The sequence below is a fragment of the Megalopta genalis genome, chromosome 4, assembly GCF_051020955.1.
Source record: "Megalopta genalis isolate 19385.01 chromosome 4, iyMegGena1_principal, whole genome shotgun sequence".
NCBI lineage: Eukaryota > Metazoa > Arthropoda > Insecta > Hymenoptera > Halictidae > Megalopta > Megalopta genalis.
Window position 1 is genome coordinate 13,933,842 of NC_135016.1, and position 17,762 is coordinate 13,951,603.

Here is a 17,762-nt window from a genome sequence, read left to right on the forward strand (position 1 = left end):
TTCTTTTTAACTTCAGCATAATTAATATATCGAAGAATTACGAAGCTAGATGAGAACGGTTCTCATTAACCACGACTAAACTATAAAAACAATTAATTCCTTACTTAAGTTAATAACTAGTTTACAACTTCTTATTTACATTAAAAACAAAGAAGAATGTGCTGAATAAAAAAAAAATTTAACTTTAAAGCATTTTATCACATTTATCATAATCATTAAGTTATTGCATAGTTTTCAATAATCGAATTCAATTTAGTTTTCTACACGGATTAAAGGAAACACATTGAATGCAGTTAGCATTAATAAAACTTTATTTAATATCGATATACATTGGACATTACCTAATATATTTATAATCAATTATTTACAAGAGTCACTTTTTTCTCATAATTAATTAAAATAGGATTATTACAATAAACTATAAAGTGAATCAAACAACAATGAACCGGACATGAAGATTCCAATGGTTTATTTCGCGAAATCGCGTGCACATTGTGAGTCTGATGGCAAGAATTTACTTCCGGTTGAGCTGACTACGTTTTGTGCACTTTCGCGCGGGGATGCACTACACATGGGGGTAGGTTTTGACTTTACCTCTGACAGGCATGGCACTTGACGCTTTCACGCGCGTCTTATGGTGGTGCGCACAAGTTTCATTTCACGGAACACAGATCTATGCGTGTCGTATAAATTCTCTAAGCTGGACGCGCGTTAAGTTCACTTCGATACTGGGCGGTGTTGAAATTGTAGTTTTTATTAATTCTTCTCTCTATATAATGCAATAAGAAACTATTCCGTTTACTTCCGGTGATCGAATGGACCAACGTGAATCGGAGGTACTTGAAAACAATGCTGTTTAAGATGTAACTTTCTATCACAAACCAGTTCCTTCATCCTCCACGTTACTTGCAGTATAGCCGATATTATATGATTCTTTACACGTCACATAGTAGAAGTTTGCAGAATAAATGCAGATGTCGACAGTCATATTTTTCAGCAGTTTCTCGACTATTTTGCGTTCCTCTGAACATGAAATAAATTGTTTTGATTTTCCCTTGACAATAGATCATATCTTTAGATAGACATTCACAATCGCTAAAAATCATTGTCCCATCCAGATATATCGTCCGGTGGCGGTGGATCTGAATCTGGTGGGTATTCGTCAAAGTTTGTAGTGTCCGTGGCACCTTGGACACGTGGCATGATTGGTGGTTCGAGGGTCCGTGATCTTAGACCTTCCCAGTTAAAACCATCGAACCATCTAAACATGAAAATCAGTGTTAAAATATAACTCTTATAATATAATAACTATAAATTTATGGTAATTGCTAACAATAACTGAAATTTATTATAATCATATAACACTATAAACTAGAAACATTCACGAATTTTGCAAGTATATAATGTAAAGGCATACTTGTGTTTCTGTATTTCGCTAATGCCACCCTTTTGGTAACCAAGGCGCTCTGCTGGATTGTCCCTGTAAATATGTACATGTTTCATTCTATTCAGTTACCTTAGTTTAAAATAAATAAATCAATATAGGAAATATATTGAGGTTGGTGTATTAGAATGTTGATTAAAGTATGATTGTAAGATGTTTTGTAACGACGTAATAATGTAAATAATAAATAGAATTATATAATAAAAATTATAAATAATAGCATAGAAATAAAAGTACAATAAAAAGTTTAAAGTTTGTCACCAATCATTGAGCGTACTAAAACAAGCGAGTTTGAGATATCATTATGCAATAATATTTTATATTCATGATACTTTTTAACTCATAGTTTCTTTGTATGTGTTTACTGATCACTATGAATATGATAAATGCATGTGTATAAATAAATATGTACATTACGAATGCACCATCATCATAAGTTAAAATTATGAACAATATTAAGTAGCACTTACAGAAGCTATCTCTCTTAGTATTGTTATACAAATTGAACAAAATAGATTCTAGCGTTTACCTGCAAAGCTTTTTAATCAATGCTGTTGCATTTCGTGTAATCGACCTCGGGAATTCGATGGCGTCAATTCCTTTTAGAATAATGTTATAAGTTTTCATAGGGTCGCCGCCAGTGAATGGTGGTGTACCCGTAAGAAGTTCAAACATTAAAACACCAAGGGACCAATAGTCAGCGCTGATGTCGTGTCCTTTGTTTAAAATCACTTCAGGTGCAACATATTCAGGTGTGCCGCAGAAAGTCCATGTCTTCCTTCCGTGATCCAAACGCTTGGCGAAGCCGAAGTCGACAAGTTTAACGTATCTGAAAAGGTAATTTGCTAATTACATTCACATTTATTCTAATATTTAAAGAGGAAAATAGACAAATTCAATGTATTGTCGAAACAATCTAATTATCTCTTGTAATTTCCATATCGTTTTTGTTGACTTTAGCTTTATATGTTGGCTTCGAATTACATATATGTTATAACTATACTACAGATCTTTATGCAAAATAGAAATTGTCTGCGTCAATTGCAAGACATAGGAGCTAAGTGAAAGTTCTCTTCTTTAATCATTTTAACAAGTTTAAATGAACACATCCACATTCTTTGTTTCTTTTAATCTATAATCTACAAATCTTATTATGGTTCCGTACATAACTTTTTGTATAACGTCGAATATAATCTTTCATGTGATATTTTATATATGTAATATATACTCGACTTGTTACACTGGCTTTTCTCCAAAACGTTCTTGGCCCACTTTTCATGCAAAATTCGCTAAAACGCCGACAAAAATTCTTACAACAATTTCTTCAAGATCATTGTAAAGAGGAGACTTCCCTCTATAAAGTCGTCTCAAAACAAATTCAGCCTGCCACTCCTTTTTTGCAACAAAAATGGAAGTTACAGCAGTTTATTCATCCCGCATTTTTCGATATTTTCGTGTGATCCTCTTAATTTATTGGTTTCGTTCGCTGCTACACAGAGATAACAATCTTATTTCGTCCGACCTTACCCTTGGCTATCAAGAAGAAGATTCTCCGGTTTGAGATCTCTGTAGATGATGTTCCGAGAATGGAGATAATCAAAAGCCTCGACAACGCAGGCAGTGTAAAACCGCGTTGTCCCGTCGTCGAAGTGTCCTTTGTCCCTAAGCACCGTCCACAGTTCGCCGCCGAGACAGGCCTCCATCAGCATGTAAAGGTACTTCCTGTCCTTGAAGGTTTTGAACAGCTTCACTATGAAGTCGCAATCGGCTTCGCCCATGATCCTCTTCTCGGACATAATGTGCTGCTGCTGTCTCGTCTCGACGATCTGAGCCTTCTTCATCTGCTTCAGGGCGAAAGATCTCGAGCTGTCGCCAGATATTTGAACTAATTCGACTCTTCCGAAACCACCCACGCCAAGGGTGGCCAATGGCCGAAGATCTTGCAGCCTCAGTTCTCTGAATTCCTCGTTCAATCTGCGTTCAAACATTATCTTCATGATGAGTCGGCTCATTTTGAATTCGAAACTTTATATTCTAACGAAAATGGCGGCATTTAGGTATCGAAATGTAAGGCGAAGCACGGTCGATGAAGTCAGCTTTTCGATCATTTTAACGCTGGTATCGTTACTTCGTGTTCCGAAAAGCTTTCTTTCTATGTACACGAAGCGTAAATCTAAGAAAGTATCTTCGAGAGCATTGAAATTGAAAAGACAAGTGACAATGGGGCAATTATAGTTGGTAAATAAAGAATTTATTTAGTTTAGGTTTTCAAGGATATTTTCAGATTCCTCGAGACACGGAGTAAAAAGTGAACGCAACAAGAAGAAATGAAATAGAAGTAACGGTTCGGAAAAGTTCGAGATCAAGCCGACATTTTGCTCGTCGAAATGAAATATCTGACAAGATTGACGCGATGCGAACCGTTCGATGCGCAAATTTCGACGAGCACAACGCCATTTAATAAACGTTATTGTTTCTCGAACGAAAACAAATGAATGTTTGATGAAAAATTAATATTCGGTGAGAAATCGAGAACTGACGGAACAAAGAGAGTTTGAATTTCTGGATTCGTATGAAAATCACATCTGGTTCCATCAATGCCGCCATCGTGCGCTGCGATTTAATAATGCTCGGAAGGATTTCCTCTGGCATCTTCTTCTCTTTCCCAAGAGTTCACCTCATTGCGAGGACCCGGCAATTAATGCAAATTGCCGGCACGTTTTAGAAAAAGCGAAACGTTAACTTAATTGCCGAACCATAACTTACACTGAGATCGTGTGCGCCTCTATTCTTCCATCCTAGTGGCAAGCGTGAAACACAACGCACAGAGACGGGGAGTTTAACGAACGATTCACGCGCGATTACAGTCGCGTATAATTAGCAGTAACGAGAGCTAACGTGATTAATAACAACGACGCTGTTACCAACGCGATAGCGTTACCATTCGCGAATTAAGCAGGCGCTCACCTTCTTCCTGCCGCCAGCTCGTCTCTGTACCGCGTACGGATCTCGTCCAGGGACGAAATCAGCTGGTTGAACGTTTCACGGTCTATCACCAGGCAGCTCACACCTTCCGGATCATCGGCGATGATGTTCGCCGTCCTCAGATCGTCTCTGCGAACACGTTAGATACATCCCTTTTTATAGAAACTTCTGCGCATAGTGAGCTAGAAATCCGTTGGTCGCGTTCGCGAAATTTAATTCTAAGGCTTTATTATCCGAAAACATTTATTAACAACCTTTTCAAGATTCAAAATTCGAGATACATATATGTATTGTGTGAAAGTAGTGCCCGTATATTCTGATCCTAAAATCCCGCGGTGCATGTATTGAAACAATTTTTTGTATGCAATAGATATATTTGTGTGTATATTGTATGTGATAGATATTAAATTAGAAATCTTTTATTATAATGAAATTTTATATTAAAAATTTATCTTAACCGACCCCACTTTGTATATTAAAAGATTATCTTAATTTATCACTTTGTATATTAAAAATTTATTTTAATCGATCACTTTTTACGTTAAGAATTTATACTAATTGATCACTTTTTATATTAAAAATGTATTTTTCTTAAGTCCGCTATACTATGTCTATCAATCATTGTGTTTACAACAGCTGTCGGTCGACTTTAAGTGTGCTTCTTATGGGGAGTTATGGAAGATTGTATTCATGAATTGTTTCAATTCTACGACATTAACAAAGTTATTACATACAAGCTCACGTTAATAATATATATATGTTAAATAATGTGTATACAATATGTGTATACGTGTGTCTTGTTCGCACACTTAAGTGTACATAATTCTACTTAAATAAATGTATCTTCTTAATCCTATCCTTGAACATGCATATTATCCGACTTAAATTTATGTTGCAACGCTTCCCATTCATCCAGAATAATTTCAGTGCAACATTTCTAGCTTTAAACTAGACACCAAAGGGTATTTTACTAAATTTTTACAAAGTTTGTAAAGATAGTTTGTCATATTATTTCCAGCTTTGAACTATATAGCGAAGAGTATTTTAATAAATTTTGACAAGATTTTTAGACAAATCCGAATGCAATGTTTCATAGTCCGAGGAAACATAATGCTATCACAGGGTTCATTTCTAATTACTCATTATTCTATCCTCCGTTTCTTAAGACTCCCGCATCCTGTTCCAGCAATAAATGTTCGACGGTTCACCCTTTCTATTCTGCCAATTAACTCCTTTACACTGCTGCCCTTTTGTTCTCATCGCGTTTATTTCCATTTCAAGCATTGAGGTAAGTCTACATTTCTTTTAACTTCCCACTCCCGACTCCGTTTTTATCTCAATCTTCATTTTTCTCCCCGACGATTCTTCTAATTATATTTTTTTCTTTAATACCTGCAATATCTCTTAACGTTTTATTATCCTCTTCCGTGCACGCGGAATTGTAATAATCTTGACGCAACATGTACCGTGAGTTCGCTCTTAATTAACCCTTACAATGTTCAGAAGCTCGTAATACAACAGGACCTCGGTTATCCGAATGAATTAGAAGAACGTGAACGTTCGGATAATAGAACCGTTGCTTGGATAAAGTGGTAGGCTAAATCATTACTGATATTTATAGTAAATGGCATTGTATACGGAGCGTCTTAAAATTCGATTGAGTTGTTTCTATCTGGAACAGGATCGGACAATAGCAAATCCAGGTATTAGAAGTTTGGACAATCGAGGTTTTACTGTAATTAGGTCTCATAGTCTCAGTGTATGTCAAATGTAAATCATCTTCTAATTATGATATTAGTAATAATTTGTAATAATGCAAATTTCTTGTATAAAATAAGATGTAACAGCACAGAGCTGAAGAACCATTTAGAACCCTAATTACTCGAAAAAGAAAGAATACAGTTTAGCTATTTGTCAACAAGAATATACAAGTTGTATAGTAACTGAAAAACTATTATTTTAATTACAATAAATTCTCGTTTTTCTAACTTATTTTACAAAAATTAAAATAAGAAATTTATTTTTTCCAATTTGAAGACTCATCGACAAAAATACTAAAAATTGTACGCACACACATTTTGTTTAATTTTATTTAATCAGCATATGACATAAATATATAAATCTAATCAATAATATACATATAAATCTATAAATCTACAAATCTACGAATCTTCAAATCCACAAATCTACAAATCTATAAATCTATAAATCTAAATAAATCAAATATTTCAAATCTGACCTAGTCTACTGCATATTTTAGCGCAGAAGACTTTCTGTTTATTTAATTGATTCAAGAAGTACCATAACGAAATGTCAGTCTTTTAGAGACTATAATATATTTTTTGTTGGATCATTGCTTAGATCGTATCTATATTTTTATACGTACAAAACTATGGATTTATCACAAAAGCCTTATCAGATTGTTTATACTCAAGTACGGACACACTATATGAAATTGTTTTTATATCGTTGGAGAATTCAATTAAATTGCTTTCATACTTTACTGATTTGTATATTAACTACGCGCGCGAGACGTTTTTCAGTATCATGGGTGATAAATTATGTCTTTCCGGAAAGCATGGTAAAGAAACTGAAAAAATGTATTTACCCTTGGAGAGCTTTTTCACCGAAGAAATCACCTTTGCCGAGTGTCCTGATGTATTTGTCTTCTGGACTGTCAGGTTGCTTTATCGTTACACGCACTTGACCTCTGCTTATAATGAAGAACGTGTCTCCCCTTGCTCCTTGTCTGATTATGTAGTCTCCATTGTTGTAGAAAGTCTACAGAACAGAATATACAATAAAGTCAGAACGGATCTGACACCACAAAATTTCAGAAATAACAAAACAGAGTATAGATTTCAGGCAATTATGCAGCAAATGGATCTTTAAAACACAATAAAGAAGTGACAAACGGCAATATTTAATAACAAAAAAAATGACTAATGTCTTTATTTTATTATTAATTTGATCAAACTTTTAATAAGTAAAATCATATATTTTTTATAATAGCAAATATTAATTAATACAGCAATAATAATAATAGCAATGATTCCATAATCGCAACAATGTTACGTTATTTTAATTAGTCCAACAGTATTGAACAAATTATTCAAAGGCTGTAGAAATACTTTTAACAATTTATCGAATGAATTTTATCACGACATATTTTTTCTAATTATATTTCGACGCTTTTGTTCTTGTGAAATATATTGTTCATCACAACCCTACGTCACTGTAAACGGAATGTTTCAGACAAATGTTATTAACAGACTGTAGATCTTTATGCAAAATAAACATTTTCTAAACAAATTGTAGAAACCAGAAAGTAGATAATGTTTTCTTTTAATGATTTTAATAATTTGAAGAGAATGCGACATAGTCACTTTTAGCATAATGCATAAATAATAATGCATGAAATCCACAGTCTAGTTATTAAGTTTCATAACTATTTTATTGTTTAACGAAAAATTAATGTGTTTCTTGCGCATTTAAAACACAATGAACGAATTTATTTTCGATCAACGATTGAAAATTTATTTCACATTGAACGTAAAATTAATTGAATTTATTTATTAAAAAGATAATGCGACAATAGTCACAGAGGTTCCTAAGAAAGGTACAGTTGTAAAATATTATAATGGCTCACCCTGTGAATTCATCAACTGGTAGGAAAGCTAATAGAATAGAAAATGCGTAATAGTGTAATCTGTCTGCAATAATAAAATTGCACGAACTTCCACAATCTTAATTAAAAATGCAAAACTCACCTCTTCCAGGACGTCCGAAATTTTGATTAACGTTTCCTCGGGTAAGTTTTTGAAGATAGGAACGCTGAAATAAAATGAAAAAATAGATATTAGTACATTGGTGCTCTACAACAATTTTAGTTATTAATTATTATATTAATTATTATATCAAAGCCAACAAAACTTGGTTCGTGATCCTCTTTCAGTAATGCTTATAATTTTATTCAGGGATTTAACAAAAATAAATTTTTACAACTTTTTCAGAACAGGGAAAGATATAACAATTTTAGTTCGTGTAACGTTAATTCGAAGAGTTCTACGAAATTGTGTATTCTATGAGCATAAAATATACGATGACGCGCGATGGTAACATTAAGCTAAAGTGAAATTAATTTCGGCGTAACAGCGGAATAGAGATTTATTAATCTCGCCTGTGATTAATGGGCCTCGTTTCGTTCTGGCCCACGGAGAAGAGGGTGTAAGAAAATAAGAGATTTCTTAATAAGAGACTGGCGGAACCATTCGTCTTGACTATTATTTACACAGACGGCTTTTCCAGTCTTTGCGTGGATTAGTTGCGGTCGCTGATTTATGGTTTTCACTGGCGACATACCTTCTCTCAGTCATTTGGATTGTTATTAAATGCAGTTAGTAAATTAGCGATCTCTTTATGTAAATTTATAGTTTCGTAGTTTACTTTGGAAACTCTGGAATTAACAGTACAGAGAGGTTTTGCACTTTGAAATTCATTCTTTTGCAGATTACATTTATCTTCTTGCAAATGATACTCGCCCTTTTACAAATGAAATTTAAAATTTTGCAAATTATATTCATGCTTTCAAATTTAAATTCAAATTCATCTTTCTCGAGTTCAAATTCGCATTTTTTCAAATCAAATTCACCCCTTTGCACTCTAAATTCATTTTTTTCTTTTGCAAATTATAATCATCCTAACTTCAAATCAAATTCACTATTATACAAATTTCATTTACTATTTTGCAAATATTGTGTTCACACCATTCTTCAAATTATATTTATCATTTTGCAAATTGAATTTACCATTTTGTAAATTGTATTCACCAATATGTGTGATACTAACTTTCAATTTGGTTTTGCAATTTACTTTTATTGTAATGTATTCGAGCAAACAAGGTGTATTTAGGATTTCGAGAATGCACAAAATGGTAACTATGGTAAATTGTAACTATCCACTTTCGTTTTTCGTTAATTAAATGACTCCGATAATGTGGACATTTTTGGCACTCAACGTTTTGATGGTATATTTTCCTAAACAGGATACCAAACTAGCATTAATAGTATATTGTTATAAATAGGATACCAAAATAGTGTTCATGATATCTTTTCATAAAAACAGGATACCAAAATAGCATTAATAGTATATTTTCATAAATACGATACTAAAATAGTTTTAATGCTATATAAACAGGATACCAAAATAGTGTTAATATTATATTTTTATAAACAGGATATCAGAATAGTGTTAATATTGTATTATGTAGCATTAATAGTATATAAACAGGATATAAGGATATAATATATATAATATTAATAGTATATAAACAGGATATAAGGATATAATATATATAATATTAATAGTATATAAACAGGATACCAAAATAGTGTTAATATTATATTTTTATAAACAGGATATCAGAATAGTGTTAATATTGTATTATGTAGCATTAATAGTATATATACAGGATATAAGGATATAATATATATAATATTAATAGTATATAAACAGGATACCAAAATAGTGTTAATATTATATTTTTATAAACAGGATATCAGAATAGTGTTAATATTGTATTATGTAGCATTAATAGTATATAAACAGGATATAAGGATATAATATATATAATATTAATAGTATATAAACAGGATACCAAAATAGTGTTAATATTATATTTTTGTAAACAGCATATCAGAATAGTATTAATATTGTATTATATAGCATTAATAGTATATTTTCATAAATGGGGCATCGAAATAGTGTTAATAAACAGGATACCAGAATAGTGTTAATGGTACATTTTCATAAACAGTGTACCAAAATAGTGTTAATGGAGTATTTTCATAAACAGGATACCAAAATAGCATTAATGGTATATTTTCTTAAACAGTATACCAGGATAGTGTTAAATAGCATATTTTCATAAATTGGAGAACAAGATATGTTATTCAATTAAGTTTCAACTATATCGAGAATCTTGAAGGTCCACGCGAAAATGTTAAAACGGTACATTTTCACAAAAAGGATAACGAAATCCACGAGACTTCAAGGTTTGAATTAAACCGATGACCCGAAGGTCCTTGAGCCGTCATCAGAAGAGAAATATAATTTACCTCTTCAAGAAGTCCGTGTATTCGGCCTGCCTCGAGAGGCCAGTTCTCATCATGATAGTTTGGAAGCATTGTCGGTCGATGGCCCATAACTGGCAATCGGTGGCCGCTGTTATCGTCGCTGTCCTTTTGCAGTTGTAGAGGATTGCTAGCTCGCCGAGGACCTTTCCTGGCGCGAGAGTACTCAAGTACTTGCCGTCGCGTGACACCTCGACCTTTCCCTCTGCAAAAATTCATGTTCTTGTTAACTCCTGATCAGGTACTTCGACATTTTAATGCTGCTGTCCGGTAAAGTGTGATTTGTACAGTTAAAATATCATCCGAATGTTTTTAATTTAAATCGTTTAAGCGCGATTCGAATGTTTTTTTACGTTGTTCAGCATCGATCAAATTATTCAAACAGAGCGAGTGTTAAAATGTGATGAATACTCATTTGTTTTACAATAAAATATATTAATTAAAAATTATTTAAATAAAATTAAATATATTATTAATTATTAATTATAATTATATTATTAATTTTATATTAATTAAATATATTAATTAAAATTATTTTCATAAAGTTTGTTAATATCGTTGCTACGATAGTATTATCTACAGTTATTAGTTATTTGTAACAGCTGGTCCATAATTTCTTTGTTATGTAAACAATGATTATAATTTCCTTGAAAAATAAACAATGCTTACAATTTCTTTGTTAAATAAGTAATGATTATAAATCCGTTGTTAAATAATGAGTGATTACAATATCCATTTCTTAATTTACTGTCGAAATAATAAATATTAAATAATCTATTCACGCTCAATAATAACGAAGTACTTTTTATCGATGTGCAAATATGATAATATCACTATTTATTTGTTTTCGACCGTTAACCGATGTCGTTATAAACGATGAAATCTGTCGATCCGATTCTTCGATTATTTAATCATGTTACAGGTTAAACGACTCGCGAAGTCGAAGGACCACTGACATTTGCAAGGCAACCAATTAGGTCAGCATGTTTATTCGTTTATATGCAGACTCGTGAGTACTTTAATTGCAGCGTGACATTTATGGGGAACCTCCGTCGTGGAAAGTTTCTTCCGGAGACAACGCGGTACTTTTCCAATTTGCGTGGCGACGACTGTAACAATTTCCAAATTCTGATACTGAAAATATTTGTTCTAAGGGACGACTTTCCTTTACCACGATGTTTAAATACTTTTTGAAATAATAATTAAAAATTATTCGTATCAAAGGAATAAAAAAATACATCTTTGAAAATATTAATTTAAAATTATATTTACCAAAGGAATGAAACTACATCTTTAAAGATATTCATTTAGAATTATTTGTATCGAAGGGATGAAAATACATCTTTGAAAATATTAATTCAAAATTATTTTTACCAAAACATCTTTCGAAATATTAATTTAAAATTATTCCCTAAGTTTATTCACTTTTCGCAATCAACTTGCCAACTCTTTTCCATAATTGTTATAAAATTAATTTGGTAACGATAGGATATTTTATAAAATTTTGATGCCAATTTTAAAGAACTGAATATTACTTCTTGACAGTTTTTATCATTTCTTGTACTATTTTATTTGTTTAAAAATAAATATGTCAATTAAAGTGTTATCAATACTGTACTTGGTAAAAAGAAATTACGCATTGAGTGGTGATCTTTTTCATAAAAAGGAAAGATAGATATTAAATACTGAATATAATTAAAAATATTGAATATCAATAAATTATATAATTAAAAATTGGTAACGTCAAGTATATCTTAATAATGTCACTTTTTAATAAGAAACGTATTTTTTCAACTTATGAGTGGATTAAGATAAATATTATTAAATTATCAAATGTGCCATTTATGTGAATGTAAACGTTAATATCTTGAAAAATATACAAATACGTTTCGGTCCGTTTAATAACACATTTTTGTCCAATTATACAGTAAATTTTTCTGTTTCCGATGTGCTGAAAACTAACAACAATGTGCCTTTCTCAATTATTCTGGGATTTCCAGTAATTTAATTACTAAAACTAAGATAAATTAACCATTATATTGCACTAACTGTAAAAGCTATGCAATTGCTTCTTGCATATATTCCTAATTACCAAAATAAATTGACAATTGTTGTGTCGAATAAGTAATAAATAATATGCAGTTAGAAGCTAATTAATAAGTAACAATTAAAATTGTATCTATAAATAAAAAATAATTTTATTGTTTTAAATCGTTTATTTAGATCTATATAAATAACAAGTAATCATATTTTCGTCTTTTATTTAATCCTCCAAATAAGCGAACGTTTACTTAAATGATGCCCAACTCTAATTACTGAGAAAAAAATTACTGCACTATTAACCCTTTGCACTCGAAGCCATTTGAAATCGATCGTAAATCTAAAATAATTTTTCTGACTTATGGTATTTCCATTTTATCCGACAAAGTGCATTTTATGCATATGAAAGCCTTGCGATGACTCGTGATGACAGTTACACTTTTAACGATTTCTTAAATTTAAACTTCGTTAATATAAAAATGATCTTGGAACGTGAACCAACAATTTTAATGGTGCCACAGAGTCACCACTCGAGTGCAAAGGGTCAATGCATAGGATAACTCGACACCTAATTATACGAAGTGATAAGCGCATAGACGCTTGAAAAATTGGTTGCTCAATAACGCGGAATATTTAGAGGATTCGAGGAAATTGCGTCACTCGGATCCGCAAGAATTACACGCGTCTTGCAGTAATCGACATTTTTTATTTCGCCGACGTGTATGTGCACCGGATACTAATGTACGTGTGCAGTTATCTCAGAGACCCAATCCCTTGAGCACAATGGGCCTATTCATGAAACGCATCCGGTACCTGTGCAGTTTTCTGTTCACTTACGGTTACCGCGCATATTGTACGCGATTTCGCCCACATTCTTCCTCTTTTGATTGGGGATATTTACGGTACCGTTAATGACGGTCAACAACTTCTGAGCGCACCGGGTATGTATGTAATCTTTTTTAGACGCCGCCAAGCAACAGCAACGCGGTTCTTTCGATTGCTGTTGGCCGATGCATATTGTCGTGTAATCGATTTATGCAATTTAACAATTAGAACACTACCGACGATTCACGTACATTCCCCTCCAAAAGTATTAGGACACTTACTGATTTGGTGTAAATTGTAATTTCTCATTCAGTTTAGGTAATGTCCTTTGCTTAGTATTAAGTTTTATGGCATCGAAGTGGATATATCGACGAAAAGAAAATTTAATTTTCTTTTTTATAAAATTGACTTTATTTTTATCATAATGTAAAATGCGTTTGTCACAGTTTCGTATAATTCACTTTGAGATAAATTGAAGAAATTATAACAATTTCCTATGGGTTGATGCTTGATGCTTTTGGAGGGGAGTGTATACGTACTTCTATCGGAGGGGTCAAGATGACTTGGTTTTTAAATTAAGTCATTTAAGAAAAGACACAGCATTTTACATACATAGCTAAAATTGTTATTTAAAAGGAAATCAATCGCTCAGAAGCTTCGACATAATGATCGTCATCCTTATTTGAATGGACGATCGTTTTTATAATTCTTAAAAATTTTTGTTGAAATCTGGATAGCACATTCCGTATCCATAACAAAGTAATAATAACATAATAATATAATAATACAATAATACAATAATACAATAATATAATAATATAATAATATAATAATATAATAATATAATAATATAATAATATAATAATATAATAATATAATAATATAATAATATAATAATATAATAATATAATAATATAATAATATAATAATATAATAATATAATAATATAATAATATAATAATATAATAATACAATAATACAATAATACAATAATATAATAATATAATAATATAATAATATAATAATATAATAATATAATAATATAATAATATAATAATATAATAATATAATAATATAATAATATAATAATATAATAATACAATAATACAATAATATAATAATATAATAATATAATAATATAATAATATAATAATACAATAATACAATAATATAATAATACAATAATATAATAATATAATAATATAATAATATAATAATATAATAATATAATAATACAATAATACAATAATATAATAATATAATAATATAATTGTATAATTATATAATAATATAATAATATTTACAAAAACCTTTAAATTTCCATAACATGCTTTTAAAAATCGAAGACAAATAATTGAGACCGATTACGCTCGTAAACCAAGTTCCTACGATCGAGTCCCATAATCTACACACGTTCCCGAAGTCCCCAATTTGGAGGAAATTGTTAATCATCCTTCGGACACAGGACTGCCATTAAGAGACCAATTAATGGGCATTCGGCAGCCGAAGCGTCGAGACATAAAGTTACGATGTCTCGGAATGACGAGAAACCACGCGATGTGCGGGGCGTTCTGGTTCACAATGGCACAGGTGCAACGTCCAAACTGTTTAATTTTCACCGGTGCTTTCTACGCCTGTGTCACGGTGGACCGTGGACAACCGCGGCGTAGAAAGTGCAACGAGAGAGTGCATCGGTGAAAATCTAGGAATCGATTAACTAACGGCATGCTGTCATGCGGCGCTATTCCGCGAAGCTATATTCGCTCGTGACGATGATCCCCGCTTCGGGCTGAATCGACATTCATCTCGATCGTTGCGGAGCCAGCGATGCAGACACGAGCCTTTTCCTGGGATAACGTAAGCGCTCGCAGAAATAGCTTCGGCAAGGGACGATAATTGTTGAATGAAGCCGATTAGTCTGCTGCGACTGGCATGCAAGTATTTGTCGGTAGATAAATTTTCATCTGGCGCACAATGTGTTCGCGGAAGGACCGGATCGTTCATCGGCGACAGCAATTGTTCACACTGTGAACTGTCCAATAAATGTCGCACAAAATCAGCTCGGCTGATTTAGCAATACCATAGACAGCCTCGATCATCTGACCTAATCAGGCGAACGTGAACGTTCGGATAAGAGAATTGTGCGGAATTACAATCGAATTACTCAAAGAGTTATGATTACAAACGTAATTTGATCACGTTGTAATTCGTAATTCAGAACGCCATTGCATTGAGTTAAAAAGCAATTCAATTACATTGAAATTCGTAATTTAGATCGTCATTCAATTAAATTACCAAGTAATTCAATTACATTGTAATTCGTAATTCAGATCGACATTGAATGAAATTACAAAGTAATTCAATTACATTGTAATTCGGGTCGCCATTGAATTAAATTACGAAGTAATTCAATTACATTGTGATTCGGATCGTTATTGAATTAAATTACATTGTAATTCGTAATAAAGATCGCCATTTAATTGTATTATAAAGTAATTCAATCATATTGTAATTCGCAATTCAGATCGCCATTGAATTAAATTATGAAACAGTTCAATTACATTGTAGTTCGTAATAAAGATTGCTATCTAATTGAATTATAAAGCAATTCAATTATATTGTAATTCGCAATTCAGATCGCCATTGAATTAAATTACGAAGCAATTCAATTACATTGTAATTCGTAATTCAAATCGCTATCGAATTGAATTATAAAGTAATTCAATTACGTTGTAATTCGTAATTCAGATCGCCATTTAATCAAATCATTGGTTTAGAAGATATTTGATTAATTCGTAATTCAGAACGCCATTGCATTAAGTTAAAAAGCAATTCTATTACATTGTAATTCGTAATTCAGATCGACATTGAATGAAATTACAAAGTAATTCAATTACATTGTAATTCAGATCGTCATTGAATTAAATTACGAAGTAATTCAATTACATTGTGATTCAGATCGTTATTGAATTAAATTAAATTGTAATTCGTAATAAAGATCGCCATTTAATTGTATTATAAAGTAATTCAATCATATTGTAATTCGCAATTCAGAGCCATTTAATTAAATTATGAAGCAATTCAATTACATTGTAATTCGTAATAAAGATCGCTATCTAATGGAATTATAAAGCAATTCAATTATATTGTAATTCGCAATTCAGATCGCCATTGAAATAAATTACGAAGCAATTCAATTACATTGTAATTCGTAATTCAAATCGCTATCGAATTGAATTATAAAGTAATTCAATTACGTTGTAATTCGTAATTCAGATCGCCATTTAATCAAATCATTGGTTTAGAAGATACTTGAATTTAAACTAAACCAATGATTTTCCGCAATAAATACCTTAGTATTTTTATCAAGAGAATGACTAGCCGAATCGACTAGTGCAATAAAAAAAAAGTATGAATCCGTTTAAATAAATAAAGTTGACCTTCGTGTTCACCTTCGTTCGACGCGTTCACCTAGAAAAATCTTATTAATATCGGATCACGTGGTCCCGAGAGCCATTCAAATTTCATTCGAGACATTTTTCAGCATCATCAACGGTTTCGAAGATATCTGACCAGATCGATTTAAATGGGTCACCCCCTGTATTTAGCGCTTTCTTCTTCTGTAATGGCAGTTATAATATTACCGAAATTGTTGTTCTCAAAACAGTCAATTATCATGGACAATTAACGAATAATGCATAGAAAATGTAATTGGTGAGAAATATTAATTGGCGGACTTAAATTTTATTCTGCACTTCCTTGTACATAGGTATAAATTATGGTTGCAGCAACAAATTCATCGCGGCACGTAATACTATAATAATTCTTCGGTGGATAGACTAATGGTAGGGTAAGCTAATAGTTGCTTCGTGACTATGATCGTTCCGCAAACGCGAAGGAAGACGCATGAAATAGTTCAAGATCGTAACGAAACACCGTCCTTCGTTACGCAACATCATTATGATACATTTTTGCTTCTCGGCCTGTCGATGATTCGTGAGCGGCTATCCAAGAGAAGGGAATATACTCCGCGTCTGTATTGTCCTAGAACGGGAGCTTTCACTTATTCGCTCGCAAACCGACGCTCATGAGCACAATTATGGTCCCCACTAGTCTAGTCAATTTACTCCGGATGAATGTCAGTGGAGCACTCTCATAATTCTTTTCAATTTTCATTTCTGTACAATCGTTCGTATTTCTGCGAGAAAACTCTATTGTATTCATCCAATCATACCAATAGCGATCATGATCATAATCTTGGGCCTGCTATTTAATCGTACGTAAAATCGACTATGTTTAATCGAGTGTAAAAGTTAATACCAGTGCAGATATCGGTA

At 32.0% G+C, this 17,762-nt stretch overlaps 1 protein-coding gene across 6 annotated transcripts in view; it reads right to left on the minus strand.

Moving 5' to 3' along the window:
* Positions 1-288: 288 nt before the first annotated feature.
* for (cGMP-dependent protein kinase for) overlaps positions 289-17,762 on the minus strand; it is a 233,158-nt gene continuing 215,684 nt past the window's right edge. For all 6 annotated transcript variants that reach the window (XM_033472767.2, XM_033472804.2, XM_033472795.2 and 3 more), the window contains exons 3-10: positions 10,546-10,765; positions 8,200-8,263; positions 7,038-7,210; positions 4,412-4,558; positions 2,972-3,418; positions 1,974-2,273; positions 1,418-1,480; positions 289-1,261 (exon numbers count right to left, since the gene is read on the minus strand). In XM_033472767.2, coding sequence (XP_033328658.1) covers positions 1,096-1,261; positions 1,418-1,480; positions 1,974-2,273; positions 2,972-3,418; positions 4,412-4,558; positions 7,038-7,210; positions 8,200-8,263; positions 10,546-10,765 — 1,580 coding nt within the window. In that variant the 3' untranslated portion in view covers positions 289-1,095. The remainder of the gene's footprint in view (positions 1,262-1,417; positions 1,481-1,973; positions 2,274-2,971; positions 3,419-4,411; positions 4,559-7,037; positions 7,211-8,199; positions 8,264-10,545; positions 10,766-17,762) is intronic.